General features: G+C 46.3%; 1 protein-coding gene across 1 annotated transcript in view; it reads right to left on the bottom strand.

The window, feature by feature from the left end:
- LOC121603650 (E3 ubiquitin-protein ligase TRIM33) overlaps positions 1-18,976 on the bottom strand; it is a 41,036-nt gene that overhangs the window by 2,404 nt on the left and 19,656 nt on the right. The window contains exons 3-13 of the mRNA XM_041932696.1: positions 8,111-8,611; positions 4,012-4,326; positions 3,686-3,938; positions 3,116-3,616; positions 1,895-2,442; positions 1,528-1,780; positions 1,264-1,449; positions 971-1,119; positions 439-889; positions 211-367; positions 6-129 (exon numbers count right to left, since the gene is read on the bottom strand). Coding sequence (XP_041788630.1) covers positions 6-129; positions 211-367; positions 439-889; positions 971-1,119; positions 1,264-1,449; positions 1,528-1,780; positions 1,895-2,442; positions 3,116-3,616; positions 3,686-3,938; positions 4,012-4,326; positions 8,111-8,611 — 3,438 coding nt within the window. The remainder of the gene's footprint in view (positions 1-5; positions 130-210; positions 368-438; positions 890-970; positions 1,120-1,263; positions 1,450-1,527; positions 1,781-1,894; positions 2,443-3,115; positions 3,617-3,685; positions 3,939-4,011; positions 4,327-8,110; positions 8,612-18,976) is intronic.

Genomic DNA, 18,976 nt, shown 5'->3' with positions numbered 1-18,976 from the left:
CTTACCTGATAGTAGAGGTACACATTATCGAACAATCGCTTCACATCAGCGATAAACGAAACAATGTCTGTGTAATGGTCATTATTGCTCATTTCTAGCTTTTCACGAATCATCGTTAACGAAATTGGACTGTGAAAGAGAAATCGAAGAAAGTTGTTTGTTAATTGTATGCTCTCTCACTATCAACAGCAATGGGATGTATTTACTTACTTTCGCACAATATCATAGTATGCTTTGTTTGTGTCCGGCTCGAGAAGACGGAAGGGCATGCTGGTTTCATACTGGCAGAACAATTCCAGCACAATGCGCTGCAAAATCTTCAGCTCCAATGGCGTTATGCCAACGTTGCGTTTCTCTCCAGTAGGTTCTGAAAGAAATAATAAAACTCATTTTTATAACAAACTACCAAAATGCATACATTTCGAGGTAAATGCTTACCCGGCGGTAGATCGGCAAAGTTGTAGCACAGCAAGCATTGCCAGGTTTCGCTCTCGTCCGGCAGCGAATCGATTACCGGTATGTGGCAAGTTTGGTGGAAGACCTTGGGGCACTTATCACAGCACATCAGCTCACCGCCGTCCATGCACACCGCGCACCAGTCCTCGTTCGGGTCCAGTTCCTTCGGCAAGTTTTTATCGTCCAGCACGATCGTGGTGGTGTTGTTCGTACCGCCGGCCGAACTGGCCCCAGAGCTCGAGCCACTCACTACCGTGCCGCTGCCGGTGTGCAGATCGGTTGAGCTGTGCACCTGCGGGGATGTCGTTTTGCCACGGTGGCCTTCCGGCAGTACCTGCACCCCGTTCGAATCTAGCTTCGCAATCGTTGCCATCAGATCGTTCACCGAGTCCTCGCAAGCCTTGTCAATCGATTCGGCAAAATCCTTCGCCGGCTATTACACGGGAGAAATGATATTATAGATAGGCGTAATGTTTTTATGCTACTGAACTATCCAAAGGCCTTTGCAACTCACCTCATTTGTGCTCGGACTTGGCGTTTTCGGGTTTGTGGAGGACACATTTGGAAGAGCATTCTGGAGCTGTTGCAGATGATTCTGCAACTGCTGTTGGCTATGTAACTGCTGCTGTTGTTGCAGTTGCTGCTGCTGCTGCTGTTGATGATGTTGCTGTTGCTGCTGCTGTTGTTGCTGTTGTTGCTGCTGCTGTTGTTGGTGTTGTTGTTGCTGCTGCTGCTGCTGCTGTTGTTGCTGCTGTTGCTGTTGCTGCTGATGCTGCTGTTGCTGCTGCTGTTGTTGACTATGATGATGATGGTGATGATGATGGTGTCCACCGCCGCTTCCACCATGTGCACCGTGCGACAGGGAACCTCCGGACGATCCGCCACCATTCAGAAGCATTGCATTGCGCATCGTGTCTGGAGATTTTAGAGGAATTTTGAACGACTCGTTTGGCCCATTCCCAAATAGGTGTAATCCTGAAGGGCCACAAAACCCTGCAAAATTCGAAGAAAGGAAAAAGGAACATTATTTAAACTTGTTTTTCAACCATCATAGTCTAACCGAGCACTCACCGTTGTTCTGTTGGGCTTGCATGTTTTGTGGAATGTGCCATTTGGCGCCTCCACTGCTACCGCCTCCGCTGCCCCCACCACCACCGCCACCTCCACTACCCGGTCCGCCGATACCGGGCCCGGGCACGGGTGCGCCGGAAAGCTGCGGCGGAAGCTGAGGTGGTTGCGGCGAGTTCGGACCGTATCCCGGCTGAGGCTGCTGTCCCGGGTAGCGTAACGACTGTTGCTTTGGTGTCAGTAAGGTGGATGAGTTCTGCTGAATGCACCAAAAAAAAAAACCCCCGAGCCCGAAACAACCAAAACGATATTTATTTTCACGATACTGGCACGATTGCGCAACAATCGCGATGTGATCGATGATACTTACATTACCCATTATGTGCCGCATCGAGGAGGGCATCGCGAATCGGGGAAACGATTGGAAACGTGCCGCAGCCACGGCAGCAGCCGCCGCAGCCGATCCGTTCCCTCCCATGCCCATTCCGCCGCTGCTGGGCGGTACGCCGGGCGGTCCTTGGTTGAAGTTTTGGTGAGGCGCACCGCCCGGGCCGCCCAAAAAGTTGCCCGGACCGCCCATCTGACCGGACAGCCGATGGGACGGTGGTCCACCGCCCGATCCGCCCGGTGACACACCGCTGCCCATGAAGTTTGCTGTGCCAGTAAATTGATTATTAGCCATAGCGTTATTGCCAGCATTGCTGCCTGAGTGAGGGGGTCCCCCGGCATTGCCACTTCCACCACTACTACTACTACCACTACCACCACCACCACCACCGCCAGGCCCACCGCAAGGATGGCCAACACCTAGATGGGACCCGCTGCCAACCGCGAGACCGGCTCCTCCTCCTCCCCCTCCACCCGATGGGAGTGGAGGGCAGCTCGACTTTTGGTTCAACAAATTACGCAAACTAATATCTGTGGCAGTGAGGGATGGATGGAATGGTGTCGTTTAACCAAACGTGTCAGCAGTAGTAGTAGTAGTAGTAGGTAGTCAAGTGTAATAGTGTGTAGGAGGAGCAAGTGTACAGACATCGTGATGAAATGGTCGATTGAACCACCCGACACACATAGGAAAGTAATTACGTACAATGGCGGGCGATGAGGGTGGTGGTTGTTAGGGCGAAAATAAAAGAAGAAGAAAAAGAAAACAACGAAAATAAAAAAATACCGTTAATAAGCCCCCCATCAAAACTGTAGCCAATAACCGAGAAACTAACTAAAATAAAATAAAATAAAATAAAATAAACCGACTAGTAGTACTGCAAACAAAAGAGCATGCCCATCAATGCATTTTCTAATTCTGGGCGCCTAAGGCCCCAAATAAAGGTTAATCGACAGATGAAATCAGTGCATGTAATGATCGTGGTGTGTTAGCAACAAGTTAAAAAGAGTGCGCTAAAGCAATACGAACGGTGTATGTACACAGGCATAGTTGAATTTTGTCGTGTTTACTAATGTCGTTACTAATAAAGTGCATAATCACGCATCCATTTAAGCTAGCAAGTTATTTTCTTTACAAACATTCCCTAACCATTCCATTTAAAGCAAAGGTATTGCTCATCGTATTGACCAGACCTTATCCACTTACCCATATTCTGTGGATGTGTAGAGGAGCTAACGTGCTGCTGAGTTGGCATACCCATCGGCGGTCCCATTTGACCGAACCGACCGTAGCCGGGACCGGGACCGGGGCCATTTTCCTGCGGGAATGATCTGCTCATCGGATGGTTGGGCGGGAAGGGAGCCCCCACCGGTACGCCACCGTTGCCATTGTACATAGGCGGTACCTGTGCGAAGTTTCCTCCCAGACCACCACCTCCACCACTACCGCCTCCTCCACCTCCCGGTCCACCACCACCACCACCGCCAGGACCGCCAGGACCGTTGGAGGAAAGGGTCGTCATACCCGGACCGGGCATGCCCGGTCGCAACGGAGGCGTAATGTTGGGGCTTGGCTGTTTGCTTCTGTTTTGCGGTGACGGACCAGGCCCCGGGCCGGGAACTGGTGGTCCTGGCGGAACATTGTTCGAGCTGGGAGACTGTGGGTACACCTTGCCATCGACGAGTATTGTACCGATGCGTGCGACCACTGGAAGAAACGATAGGATTAAACAATTATCGAAAAACTATACGTTTCGTGGGGCACAGCAATACATACTGGACTGTAGCTCGGCTACATTGGAAGCGTACAGCTGGACGCGCACCGGTATCTCCGGGTTCGGTATGTCGGCCCGTTGACTTTTCACCTTCTGCAGATGCCGGGCAAGCGTTTTCTTGCTGTACAGCACGGCACTGTCGCTGCCCTTGTCTAGCGCGGTCTGCACAAACTCGATACAGTGGTCCGTGTGTCCGGAGAGTAACTGTAGCGCTTCCTTCTTCTCGTTCAATACTTGAAGTTTGTTGTCGCAAACCTGAAACCAACGAACAGGCGATCGATTAGTCTCTTTTGTTAGAACCACCACAGGGTAGCGCTCCACAACATACCTGATTTAGCCGATACACCAACTGCTTGCCGCGAGCGTTCACTGCATTCGTCAGCTTCACCACCAGATCGGCGATCTCTTTGGACAGTTCTTTCTTCTTCTCCGTGATCTGCGCCTGCCGATCGTCGATCACCTTCATGGCGCTCGACAGCAGAACCTTCTTGTAGCTGATCTCGCTCAGCAGCCCGCTAAGGCTGCTGCGCGTTTCGCTGGCAATTTCGTTGGCAAACTTGTACTTGTGATCCCGATGGTCGAGCAGCTGACAGTCGCGACAGGTCAACCGATCGCACGTCTCACAGTAGAGGGACAGTTTTTCCTGTGGAAAGATGAAAAGGAAACAAATGAGAGCGAAAAATCTTACACATTCTTCACAAAAACATGAAAAAGTACATGAATGTCGTTCAAATAAATACACGAAACACATCGAACAGGTGGACATAGTGCACCATGAGGCCTTGAAATGTCACACCCAACAATCAGGGCAGGCGGTACAAAATGGCAACGTTGCCGAGCCCGGGGTTGCTGCACATAATGAGCTGCAGCTGTCTGTTTCCTTTTCCGAAATCACGTCTTGCAGGCGGCCGTCGCCGACCGGCCGCTGTGTTCGAGGGCAGTCAACTATTTATGGCAGAAATGTCACAAACCGGCAACGTGTCGGCTCGTGCTCTCATTGCAATTAACGTGCATTTGTTACACGTTTCTACCGACGAGGTGGAGGAGCATATATCGATGTCGGATATCTTGTTACAATCACATTCATCGTGAGACTCTTCCTTCTCCGTTTGGGAACGTTCATCCAAAATTTAGATAGAACTGCAATCCAAACTCCAAAGAGCGAACACATAAAAAGGCAATAATGAATTTAGTATCATTTCCCATTCGTTCCACTTTGTTCCAGCACCATTCCCGTTTCTTTACGATTCATTGCAGCCATGTCGTACAAGATGTGGCCGCCCCTTTTCACTGTCAGGTTCGCTATCAATCCAGCGACCGACGACTCGTACGACGCTATTCAAACACTCCATCCGTCCGAGAACCATGAATCTGATGAATCTCTATAAAACCATAGTAGAAAGAACGGTATTAACATGAGCGCCACCGAGCGCAGTCTTCCCAACGCCGCCAAATCCAGCCCTTATCCAGCAGCCATGAAGGATTATTGGCGTCCAGGATTATGCAGCAAACCATCTGTATGTGTGTGTGTGTGTGTGTGTGTGTGTGCGCGGAGCGCGTGTGTTTGTGTGTATACCATCTGTTGTAGCACATAAATTTCATTGAAATCCAATTTATTCCAGCCAACCACGGCCACACAGTAGTCTCCTCGCTCCTGCTTCGGTTTCGCTTCGTTCGCCAACGAAAGCTGTGCGCACACAGCAGGTGCCACAGCGTACATATTAAGCTGTTCAACGGACATTGCCTACAGATGCGATACTGCAACGAGAGCATAACGCAGCTGGCGCATTTGCAATTGCACAGAGGCTTCCCAGCAGCAGCAGCAGCAGCAGCAGCAGCAGGAGCAGCAACGAAAAAGAAAGAAATGGTGCATCCTCCTCCTTTGGGAGATTGATAATAAAAACCTGCTGGAGCTGAAGAGCTGAACCGAAAATGTTGGAACCATGAGATTTTGGGGCGTTCGATGGAACGACAATGAAATAAATCGATTACCCTATTTCAACCACACTGATATCAATATTCCTCAAAATACGACGAATAAAGGTAGAGAAAATTCATCGCTTTCCAAATGGTCCTTCTTCTTGCCCAAATAAACTCCCCAGCCAGCGTACCTTTTCAAGTGAAAACAGATGTTGTTTATCGTTTCAAACATCAATCATCGATTTGATTGCAAGCCAAACAGTAGTACAGCACCACTAGTAGTGGTGGCGGTGACCACCATAGTAAACAACAAACAAACGTAAAAGCTTTCTGTGCACAAAACCCCGGACAAGCATCGTTTTTTGCTTGATATTCAATTTGGTTCGCCGCGCGTAGAGTTCAACGAACAACATCAGGCGGCCGCAACCGTTTCATATTTCGCACACCGAATTGCAAATAATAATATAGCACACACACAACACACGCCCTTTGTGCTACTACTGCTACTACTATTTGCCCACAACTCGCCGACTTATTGCATGGATCGCGAATAATAAACATACGAATCTCGGGCAATCAGCGATATCGTTTCATGCAAATGGGTCGTTTGATTGGCAGTTGGAAGAATTTTAATAGTGACTTCAATAACGCTTGATTTATTGCATCCATCAACGCACACACAACAACTGGAGGACCGCGTTCCGCCATAAACAACAAGCCGCATTCGATCGCAATAATAGCACTTTTGTTGTTGCGGAGTTGGCAAAGATGCTAACCGAAAATATGTATTTGTGTGCTCCTTCTTATCGCGAGCTACATCTACCGAATCGTCCAAATCTAGCGGTGGAATTGTGGAGAGGCCACGTTGCCATGTTGTCGTAGGACGACTGCCTGACAACAATGCATGTGGAGGGTGTGTTCAGTGTACAGGGGCCTCTCTTCTCCCCGGCGGTTGCAGAATTAAAAACCATTCATCCGGTTCACAGAGAGCACAACCCCAAATCTTGCCCGGATGTAATTTCAAGCTGATGTAGTGTACGCCGCGCGCGCTTTGCTCTTTATTCACCGGGCATGTTTATTTATTTCCCCCCCGCGCGTTCACACAAATCCAATTGGCCGCACCTATTGCGCGCGCACGTTAACAAAACAAACACAGGGAATGTTGTGATTTTATACCGAAACAGGCAAGGGAGAGAGAGAGAGGAATTTGGTGAATATTTACATCGTGCCGTACCACCCAATCGGTCGCACAAATGGCGTGTGCTAAATGTCAGGCTAGGCTTTATTCAAAAACAAGATCGTTTGAATAGCGAAGAAAGCGCAGCATTTCAAACGGCCAGTAATACGAGCTTTCGGCGTCAACATTTTCTCATGCATGATGATTGAACGGGTGCAACACAACTACGAACCAATATTGACGCATCTGAGTATCCACAGTATCGTGTCTGAGTCATGGAGAGTTTTATGCAATCAATCGCTTTTCATCATCCTGCCCCCCTGGTGGTGTGTTTGTTTGGAGGGTAAGTGTGAACGGCGTGTGCTGATAAGATTATCACGCCACCAGTTTAATTATCGAGGATATTTGTTTCGTCCGTTCATTTGCTAAATATGATTCATTATCGTGGTGTTGTTAATTTTTGAATCGGGCCTGAGCGCTCGTGGACGATGACCCAAGATGGTGTTGCAATGTTGCTGCTCCAAGTTTTAGGTATTCTCTCATACTGTTACACTCATACACTCATACTGTTGACTACTGCCTAAAGAGACCTAAAGAGTGCTTCTGTTTCGAGGAACCACGGACCAGCAACACTCCACCATAAATTCGGTTGCTAACCTCGGTTAAAGCAAAGCGATGTACTTGACGAATCTTCGATGTACGTACAAAATCATGCATATCCATGTATGGGAAGTTTCTGCAGTTTGCACACAATCCATCCATTGTATGTACCACCCCGCCTAATGGCACGATGCAAAATGAACCCGAGGGAGCTCCTCGGTCTAATGAACCATAACCGAACACAATGTACAGCACACCAGACGTCAACCATCGAAAAACGAACCACACCAACCGATCGGGGCGGGAACGCTGCCAGAACGGAAGTGTGTTAATGATGAGTCCAGGGTGTATCGACAATGTCGAACATTGTTGTTACGAGTACGAGGAGTTTTACAATATCAACAACATCGACCCGAGCGTGCCACAAAAGCTCGGCGGCACGCACTCCTATACACGTCAGCGGCGTTAGTTTCGAGCGAACCTAAAACAACAAACGATGCAAAGGATGGCATTAGTCCACACCGCAACCGGCCACCAGAAAAGGGGTGATTTCCAGCCACAAAAGTGTTGCCACTCTCGGGGTGTACATAATGTATGCCGTTGTTAAATGTTTGGCCCTGAAGGCCATTATGCATTCTACCGAGTTGTTGGAATCGCACGAACCTCACTTCGCATGACACGTACACCTCAAAACCTGTGAACCTTGGTCTTGATACACCTCAAAACTTACCTGCGGATGCATGTGACACATGATGTTCTTGCCGGCCAGCCCGTTAGTGCCCGCCGGCTCACTGTTTGCCGCCTCCTTCGGCTTGATCGTGTGCTCCTTCGTGATCTTCAGCCGCTGGTGGGCCTGCACGCAGCTATCGCAGATGAATTCCGCACACTCCACGCACCACGAGGTGGCGTTTGCGTCGTCGCTGCAACTGCTACACTTGATCTGATCCTTGGTCGACTCCACGCTGCCCGGATTGTCCTCGCCGCTCGCCGCGGACGTTTCGCTCAGAAACACGTTGTCGATGATGTACTCGAGCCGGCTCTCCATCTTGCACACCGGGCAGACGAGCGGCGAGTTGTGCGACAGCTCCGTGATCTTCTGCTTCACGCACGCGTGGCACGCATTGTGCAGACATTCCAGCAGCTTCGGATGGTCGTTCGGTGTGAGCGTCTGCTGGCACCAGACACATTTCGTCGGTGCCGGCGGTTCATTTGCCGTTTCCGCCTCATCAATCTGTGAAACGAACGAGTGGAAGAATAAGCGAGAAAAGAAACAATTAGAAGAAGGTTTGACAAATTATTTAGCGAAAAATTACACCGATAGCATCCAGCGAACTCTTTCCAGCGGGTTCGCACTGTACCGGAAGCACCTGCACGATGGCAAACACGTTCGGCAACTCCTCCAAGGGTATCTGTATTCGCAAATTCATCGTATTGCTCACGGCAACCTTAACACACAGCGCCCGCGAAGCATTTAGAAACAGTTCCCTTCTATAACCTTGGCCACAAAGGCACCAAACCAAAACTGTGTGCGCTCTCTGTCTTTTGCAATTCAATTGTGCGCCCTTTCGCCAGGTCAAACGGTATAGTACTGGAGCCCTGGTCAATTCGCCGCCACAACCCTTGCCTCCCTACACCACTACAGACAGAACCATGCGCTCGTTTGTATCGAAGGGAATAGATACAGCTGTCATTCGGTTGGAAAACCACAACTCAAGACTTTATCCGCCGTTCTGGTGGTGAGGTTTCTTCGGATCCTGTAAATAGAACAGGCCGGCTAAAAAAAAACCTGTAGAGTTGACGGACACGTCACCCTGTTGCTAGGGACAACGACAAAGCCCACGTGGACGAACCGACGGCAAGCCACGTCAGAAAACGGACTCACCAGTCGGCAAAGTCTATTAAAAATAATTGTCACATTTAGTTTGCATGAATGATGCGAAGATACGCAACACTACACAACAGCAAAAAAGGAAAACCGGAACCCTCTCGCAAGTGGCATTTAAAGTCTTTCATACCCAAGATATTGCGTACGCTAACGAGTGGTTGTGTAATTATAAGCAAGAAGGTGGAAAGCTTTTTGATGAATACCAGCCGCCATCATATAACGGCTATCACGTTACCAGTTCTTTACTATGCAGCACAACACGTAGGGGTTGAAAAACTATAAAAGAAAACAATTAGAACGCTGTGACGGACACGACAATTAATCAGCAGCATAATTACTGCGCTTAATTGGGACCAAATGGTGTTGCTCAGTGTGATATGACAAATGAGCGTAATATGAGCTTGTTTGGAGGTTGATAAAAATGTTTCTGCTGGTGAAAACTTCATTCCCCAACTGACCATATTTTAAACACGATTACGTGCGTAGAGGGTTGGATGTCAGTAGGACAGGAAGTAGCTTAAATGTTTCACTATCCTCTGGACATGATTCATCATCTATTTTTCTCTGAAATATTGACACACCGCGCCGTTCAAAGATACCAAACCAAACAGTGTCTAAAAATATACCAAATTAAATATCCTTAACATCATTTCTCAGCTATATAAAGTCAACAGTGCTTTTTGTGTCCTCCCCGGTATTCCGTGCACCAAAAGGCTGATAACATCAATGGTTATTTTTGTTCGATGGTAAAAGATCAACCTCTTCTCACCTCTTTTTGCTTGTTTTTCCTTCGATTCGTTTCCAAACTCTGGCAGACTTTTGCCACCCCCTCCAACCGCTCGGTCGGTGGTAAAGCTACCATAAACAAGCGCGATAAGATAAGGGGTACATCATGATAGCTGATTAAACATTAAAAAATATTCCCCGCGGGCTGACGGCTGCCTGGGGGCCCACCAGCCGCCTGGGTCAAAGCTTCCGATACGGGCAGGATTAATTTAAGCAGCAAAAAAGCAAAAAAAAAAGAGCCAACGTAAATGAAAAGGTAGAGAAAGTGTTTGTTTTTAGTGTGTTTACTTACTTCTTTTCGATCGGTCCACAAAGCAACTACTCCTGGACCCGCAACGTGAGTGTGTGTGTGTGGTTTAGTTCGTACGTAATGTCGTAAAAGTTAATCAGCCCACGGTAAATAAAACAGAAGAGAGTAAAAAAAACCCACACAACGCAACATTCCGCCATTCCTATGTGTGTGTGTTTGTGCGTCTATTTTCAAACGCTACTCTTGTCCGCTTGGTCAAAAAGTGATGGAGAGAGCGCGGCTGAAAGTTTGGCAACGTCGCAGCAAATGACGGTTGGTTGGTTGGTGGCGGTCGCGCACAGCACGTGTTTCTACTCAACCGTACACCGCGCCACCGCCAGCGCGGGTGCATGGGGGATGCAACAGCTCGAAAAGGAAGAAGAATTAGCAGCTATGAAGACGCAAAGATGCATTTCAAAAAATCGAGAAAGAGAGGGAGATAATAATGCACACTTTTATTGTAGGTAAAAAAAAAACAGTGTTTCTCCTCCCTGCTCAACGAGCTTGGGGCGGGGGACAGGCCAACTTTCACGAGCACGTGAAAGTGGGATGCATAAATTTAGGTTATTTATAAGTGATTTTAAGGTCAGGCAAATTTATAGCACATTTTGCAAACTGAATGGCTCGCGTTGCTTTGCCTTTGCATGGCTCACACAAGCAGGATATATGCACATTGTGACAGCTGCCAAAAGAGACGCCAGTGAGTCGGCGCACAATTGATGCGCAAGCTCTGATTGTGGTTTAAGAAATAAATTTAATTTACGACAACACGCACACACACACACACACCCTTACAGAGGGGGGCATGATGGTGCACAAACCATTGCCCTTTTGTGGCCCCCACGAACAATCTACGCGTTTCCTCTCTTCATCGATCATCGCATTCTGACATTCTCAAACTCACACAATGAACAATTGCCACTCGAACAGGTTCATCAATCTTCATTCATCTTAATCAATCCTCCATCTATTTTTTTTTTCTTGTCATTTCAAGCGACGCTGCACGAATTGTTGGGAAGAAACAAACAAAAAATGCACAAAAACGTTCGCGCTCCTTTGAGAGAGCTCTCATCGACATCGATTCCCTTTTTGCAGCACGCCGATAGATTTGCATACAGAAGAATATGTTACTTCCACCCCCCGTCCACGCAGCTCCGCCCAATCAAACAGCATCAAACGTCAGCCAGCCTGTGCCAAGAAAGTGAGTAAACAGCTCTTTTTGACATTTTGAAACATCAACGATCAGATCAAATACGACAGCTTCTTCCAACCATCATTCGTTGTCTCGCCTATAATGCACCTGTGACTACCATCAAACACACACACACAAAGGGGGCCACCACAAGGGGCATTGAAAGGTGTCGTGCTGTGGGTTGATCTTGAATGTACCACCGGTCCAAAACGAAAGCAAACAGGGCGCGTGTATAGTCCAAATGTCAACTCTCCTTTTAGCAAGCAAAAATACGCAGCATACTAATATGTGGGAAGGTTAGGGCGTATTAGGCCCCAACGCCTTGCTGCCGTGCTACAAAGGTTCATTCACTTCACGTGCACATTCGATGTGGTTAGCACGTTGCAGTTTAATTACAATATTCATGAGAGATAATCAAGCTTGAATAATGGCGCTAAACACACAATCCGTTCAGCGGCGCAACAGCAAATTGGCGAATTCATGGTTGTTTTTTGCGCATCTCAACTGCAGACTTCAAACTTTGTGTCTAATGCATACAGTTAAGAGTGTCTGCTGTTACTTTTTCAAAAAAAAAAAAAAAAAAAAAAAACATTCACTTCACGTCCTACTGTGCTACAAAAAAGACAGGTTGTCACCGATCGTGATCGTCCACGCAAATGCGCTTAATTTCCCGTGGGTGCGCACAACCACATCCTCCCATGCAAGGCGAGTTCTTTTGCGAGACAAATGACTAATAAACTTCTAGCAATAAAGTGTAACAACTCCAACCAACAGACGCTCGGAGGAGGATGACAAATTGAGCTCGGGGTAGTGTATACAGACACACAGCTGCTGCTGCCAAACTTTTAACCAAATCACGTCGTCCAAGAACAACGCACGCGCAACACACTCCAAAACACACTTTAGAGCGTTGTTCCAAAAAACCGAGCGATTACAAGAGCGAGATTACGCACGTAATGGGTCGGAGTTTGTTTCCGTTTTGCACAACACACACGATCTCACGAGAGGCCACCGCAGCAACCGCAGAGCAAATTTGGACACAAAATCATATCCCACGCGACTGGCACGAGACACTTCCTTCCTTTCGCGCGGCGTTCGTTACTGCACGATCGTTCTGGATGGTTTGGGGGCGTTTCTATTTCAGTTATAACGACAGAAACGCAACGGATGGCGGAGAAGATGATCTTGAACGATTTTCGGTTACAAATACTAGACTTGGAGGTCTTGGAGTCTCCTATTAATTAATAACCGCTTCTGATAGGATTATCCTAACATCCATATATGTTGTTCAACATCTCGAGCAGCGATGGAGCAGTTGAGTTCCAGATAAGATTTGAACTCCCCAATTCTGGTGTACAATAGCCAGCATTGGATAAAGAATCCACAATATCGTAATGTATCTGTGATCGTTGTGCGCAATTTATCTTCCTATTTTAGCTAGAAAACGACACGTGCTGCTTGTGTCCAGTGGATATGATGTTTGCACTAGCTCTTGTGTAGCAGTCCCCCGCGTAAAATACGACCACGACCTACCATATACAAACACAGGACCTTGCCTTATTGACAAAGCCCTATATATGCGGCGTAGGTACGATCAGTAGGTTGATCGGTCGACTGCTTTCCGAGACACTCACGTAGGAGGGGAAACACTTACGTAGGAGAAAGACAAATAAAAAGCCGCTATTTGAGAGCATTCCAAAACAGGAAGATCTGCATCTGAAGAAACATGTGGGACGACATTTCCTTGACTGCAGGTACCAAATGTAAGGTATATTCTACGAGTTATGATAAGATATGATCATGCACTATGAAAGATATATTTAAAATATGAAAATTAAGGTAAAATGAGGAACTCTTGAATGGTCTATGTTATTGCATCTAAAGTTCCGTATACCACAAACAGTTTTGGTATTCTAGGCATCAAACCACCAGATTGTTTTATAATTGGCTTTGAAACAATTCCAACAAACCGAGACGCTTTCCCCATTGTCCGGGGAAAATTATCAAAATGTAATTAATAGTACATTTTCCATTTAACAAACCACAAAAAATTTCTCCAAAAATTCTCGCTCTTCTACTCTCTAGAAAAGTTCACATTATTGTTCCATGTTTTGCTGGAACAATGTCTGGAAAATGTTCTACAAAGAAATACACATTCCAATTGTGCAAAAGTTTCACTCCATAATTTGCAAGCTTTGCGCATACTTGTGTTCTCGCTCGGCAGGAAAGTTTGACTGTGAGAAAGTTTGTTTTTTATTAACTTTTTCCCCCCGGCCCCCAGGCACGTCAAAACGACTCACAAAAATGAGACACCGAAACTGAAAGATACCAAATAGGCAGAACAATTCGTACCGAAAAGCTAACTTTTGCTTCAAGAATTTCTTAACAAAAGAAGGCACAAAAAAATCTCGTTACGCTCTGTCTGTCCCTCTCCTTCGCGAAGTAGGATAATCTCGCAAGGATCTCTCGCAAACCGACCCGGTGTGTGGTGCGTTGCGGAGGCAATATTTACGCAACAAGCACTGCACACAACTTGATCCTCCTCCAACCGGCGTCGTGTGTCTTTCGGAGGTAAGGCACCAGTTAAAGTTTAAATAAAACATTCAGCGGTACCGACCGACCGTACGCGCAAGACACTCGGAAGGAGCATTGCTTTCTTCATTTTATTCATTGCAGCAGATGGATTTTCTTCTGCTGCTGCGGTGAGGCTTTCGGGGGCGAAGAAGTTTAAATGAAATGAATTCGTAATTGAAAGACATGGCATTACTCACTACCAAACACACACACACACACACGAGAGATGTGGTTTGGTATGCATCGCGCTTTGTACAAAAGGAGATCCAGAACTCCCAAAAGGAGCAACGAGCTTCGCGCATTGAGAGTGAAAAAATAAGGGCGCTGCTGTATCCCAGTTTTGAAAAGCCGGAATACCGGTACACACACACCGGGGCATTATCATTCGTCTTTTGCCGGGGCACCGTAGTACTCGCAAAGATCTTCGGTCGGTCGGTCGAATCCTTTTATTTCGCATGTGGGGCGGCACTTCTTTTCTCAAGCCTTCACCACCGTGCCATAAATAACCGGATTATGGAGATTTCAGAGAGAAATTTTATAAAGCTTCTCTCCGGAGCATGATGAACGTTTGCATAACAACGGCAGCGGCATTTTACGCCTCGCTGAATAGCGTAATCAATTCATCGTCTAGCCCCCCCCCCCCCCACGGTTGCGCGATTAAATCGAAATGTGATGATGCCGCCGCTGCTGCTTCTTCTGAATCCATTCGCGAAAGGATGAATGTCGAATCGAGCGAGCGAACGAGTCAGGCGAAAGGAAATGCCCAAGATGGAGATAAATGGAAGCCAATAAAGAAGCGGGGTGGTACACAAGTGTGAGCAATTTTAATGAAATCAGCATTCAATTTAATTATCAACTAAACCTTCCGTTCTTTGAACCATTCATATCAACCAATTTCTAAACTAATTCTGACGCTCGCCTTGAACTGTAATGAACACGGGTTTGCAGTTTTTTTAAAGATAAATTCTTTTTTTTCCGAAAGCGACTCATTGCATGTACAAAAGACTTTCTCAATGAATGAGAGAATCACATGAACAAATCACAGCATCCACCAAAGACCCTTTAATTAAAGTTAACACACCTTTCACTCTACTGTTTCATGCCAAAGAAAACTGAAATTAATTGAAAATAACGTTCCATTGTGAGGGCGAAGCTTAATTTGCCATTCACAAAAGAAAACGAAAAAAAAGCATGAGTAGGTATAGGCAACCTTGGTGTAGAAAGGCATTTAATTTCCGCCATCCATTGTGCTTCTCTTCCAACCTCCGAATGTTTTGTATGGCTTCATGAAGTAACCATTTTGAACGCGCCCTGCCCTTCCTATGTAACATATCTACCCCGAGCCAGATAAAGGGAGACTAATTTGCACTACTTTACAGCACCAACGGCTCGGGGAAAAGGGAAATAGGATAGAATTTCTCTGCTAAATGTCCGTCCGCACGACATGTTACACATTTGTTACTACCATTACAATCTTCATCGCCCACCTCCCATTCCCGGATTTGGTTGCACCACACCACTCTAAACATATTCATCGCCGGGAAGCGGCAGCTACATATCTATGTGTGTGGATATCATTGTTCCAGGAACATCACAAACATAGCTCGAGCTTTTATTAGAGAACTTTCAGCTGTCAATCATTGCAGAAATGGAATGGCAGCCGACTGTCACTGCATTTGAATTGAAAACCAAAGGAACAGAGCGAACGCGTTATTCGTTTGTTTCTACGAATCCTTAACCAACCATTCTGGGAAATTCAAAATAGAATAGGAATCATTTTTGCATTTCAAATGGTTGAAATTTAAAACCAAATGCTTTGTAGACAACAACGATCATCAACTATTCTTTAAGAACGTAACATTTCGAAACCGGAAGGCCGACAACTGGGAGTCAATCTCACCCTAATAACGCCACACGGGAGAGTGACATTCTGTCCTATGGGAACTGTCAATTTGTTTTCCTTTCTAATGTCATTTCAAGGTGATGGCGGCACAGAATAGACGAGTGGCGCAAGGAAAATCGACCGCAGCCGGCACACGTCATCAGTCGACAAAAACGCAGCCGAAAACGCAAATGAAAAAGCAAGACATAAAAATAAATAACCCTAGCCATAATAATAAATGACAAGCATTAACCTCGAAAGCGAGAAGTTTTCCTTTTTTGTGGTTTTTAGTGTGCGTGTGCGTTTCAGACACATGGCAGCATCACCTGCATAGCACAGAGGTTTCCGGCGTGACCGGATGCGATTCCGTGGGCAGCACAGAAGAAGGTGCCCTCCCATCCATCATCTCCCCCTGCGCTTCTTCCCGCACTTCCTGGCCTTGTTGGCGCATCTTTCAAACGTTGGCGCAGTGTTATTTGACGTTTCGTAATCTCACACGACGGGGGTAAAATGGGGTAAAATTGAATGATATTATGAACGACCACACAGCACAAGATTTGAGAGTTTGTGCTCCTCCAGTACCTTTCACTTCCTTACACTGAGGTGCCAACCAGAGTTGAACAGAGGCATCCCACACACTCCCTAAAATGTATCATAGCAACGTTGCCGTGTTTCAAGCATCGCTATGAACATTGGCAACAGGGCTTTTTCCCCCTTTGCCATACAAATGCAGCGTTAAGAGCGCCATTGCAGCGTTGCCATTTTCAGCGCGTCGGTGAGCACAGCACACAATGGCAACAGGGCGATATTGACGTTTCTTCTTTTTTTACTTACATTTGATCTCTACACAGCACCAAAAAATAACAAAATGCTTCTTCTTCCCTATTACAACTGCCCCAAAAACTCTTGCTGTGCAAAAGAGCTTGATGGTTCGCTTGAGATTAGAGGCACCTGCACAACACATCAATCAAACACACTAATACCTCAACCATCTTCTTCTGAACCTTCAAAACAAACTCGTTTTTTCCGTGACCAGATCTCGTTCCGTCGAGCTGTCAAGGCACGACAACAAATAGATTTGGCATCTGTCTGTGTGTGTGTGTGTTTTGGAAAGCCCTCACCCTTTCTTTTCCGATTAACGACCGAGATTAGTGACATAACACAGCATGCTATGTTCGTAGAGTCCCATAGCACTCGTGAAGAGAATTACCATGCGCTAACCTTGGGGCAGGATGGATTTTATGCAGCATGTGACACGTGAGGAATTTCAATGTCTTGTTTAAATAGCAGTCTTTCCTAATATTCCGAGCTTTAGTGGGATGACACGATAAAACACGGCTAGAACTGGGACAAAAACAGACTTGCAAAACACTTCTTTTTTTTAAGTAAAATACTTCCATGCAGCAGGATTTCTCTTTTTTTGCTCATTTTAACAACCAACTCTCAGCTCCCAAACACAACTGGCATTCCAAAAGCTATGCAGGCACAGTACCAGGGGCAACCGAACGCAACACGCTCGTAGCAATTCAAATCTCCCGCGCGTTGGCTTTGGCCAGGATAAATAAATTCACCAACGGAATATAAATAATTCATTCTGTATACCATAAATAAATAATTCATCCTTCCGCTGATTGGGGCAAGCACACCAAAAGCTATCATTTTAAATTGGCCCAGTTGTTGGCAACGGTCGATGGTGGCGGCTGTGATGGCGAACCGTGATGGAACGCGCTCCTCCATCGGGACACAATGCGGAGGGAGGAGGTTTTACTAGTTAGCCTTTAAATTATTCAATAAATAAAATATTAAGCAATGTATTGCAGCTGAACCAGACCTTATGACAACCGGATATAGTCGGGAGTGGAGGAGCAAATGATTTTGGTAGTGTTTCACCTTTGTGTAATAGAAAAAGAAGTACTATAAATTTATTATGTTCATCTATCCTAGAAATCATAGAAAACGTAATGTATAAGGATAAAACCAACCGCACTTCAAATCTTTTTATTGGCACCCCCTCTCTCTCTCTAAAGCCCCTTCATTCGCCATGATCGCTTCTCTCTGTGCTAGCCACAGCGAACGGCTAGCATAAGTCGGTAAATTATGTCAGACAGCTACACGGAACCGTCTGTTTTCTTTCCACCTCCCGCCGGGCAAGCAGCAGAAACAGAATGAATTGATGAAAAATAACAACCAACTGGTAGCGCACCACAAATCATTCCCTCCAAATTCCCTTTTTTGCTCGGTTCTTTGCAATCCATTTAATCCCTCTCCTTCATCATTCATTTCAAATGATGCCAAAGGATTAGATTAAAGCATTTCTCGGAAATGAAAGCAATACTTAAAATGGCTAATGTTGCTAAAAGATTTGCAAATAAACGACAGTTCTGTTATGAAATGTTGAAAGTTCTAAACACTTTTCTAAACCAACCACGAACGCATTTAGTTACGAACAAACGCGTACGGTTTGGTACGCAACCTAAACGCAACGGCTAATAAAAAATGGTAATCTACACAGCATCGCCGTCGTAAAATAAAATCTACAGTAAAAGCACCGGAATAAGTATCTTAAAACATTAACGTCCGGACCCATCGCGTCCTATTAGCATTACATGAGCGCCGGGGACGAGCTGCGGGCAATATAACCGGCAACATAAATCCCTCGTCGTCGGTTTCCGCACAAAGCAACACAATCGTACATACACACACACGACACGTTCAAGGATTCTCGACCGGCCTCGAAATTGAATTTCACTACCTTGAGCAAAACCCACGGTGGTGACGACGACCGGCGCACAGGTTGCATTCCGTGGTGCCATTCGAGAACTCCATGAAACTCTCCACAAGCAATCCATAAATTCGCTTTTATGAACAACGCGTCGAAAGCATAACCACATACATAAAAAGTGTTCCAGGCGAGCGGCCGAGACATGGCCAAAGGCTGTAAATACACCATCCAAAGTAGACGATGTAGCCGAACATAAACAAAAGTGT

This window comes from Anopheles merus, chromosome 2R (assembly GCF_017562075.2).
Source record: "Anopheles merus strain MAF chromosome 2R, AmerM5.1, whole genome shotgun sequence".
In the NCBI taxonomy this organism is placed as follows: domain Eukaryota; kingdom Metazoa; phylum Arthropoda; class Insecta; order Diptera; family Culicidae; genus Anopheles; species Anopheles merus.
This window is presented reverse-complemented; position numbering and strand designations above follow the sequence as displayed.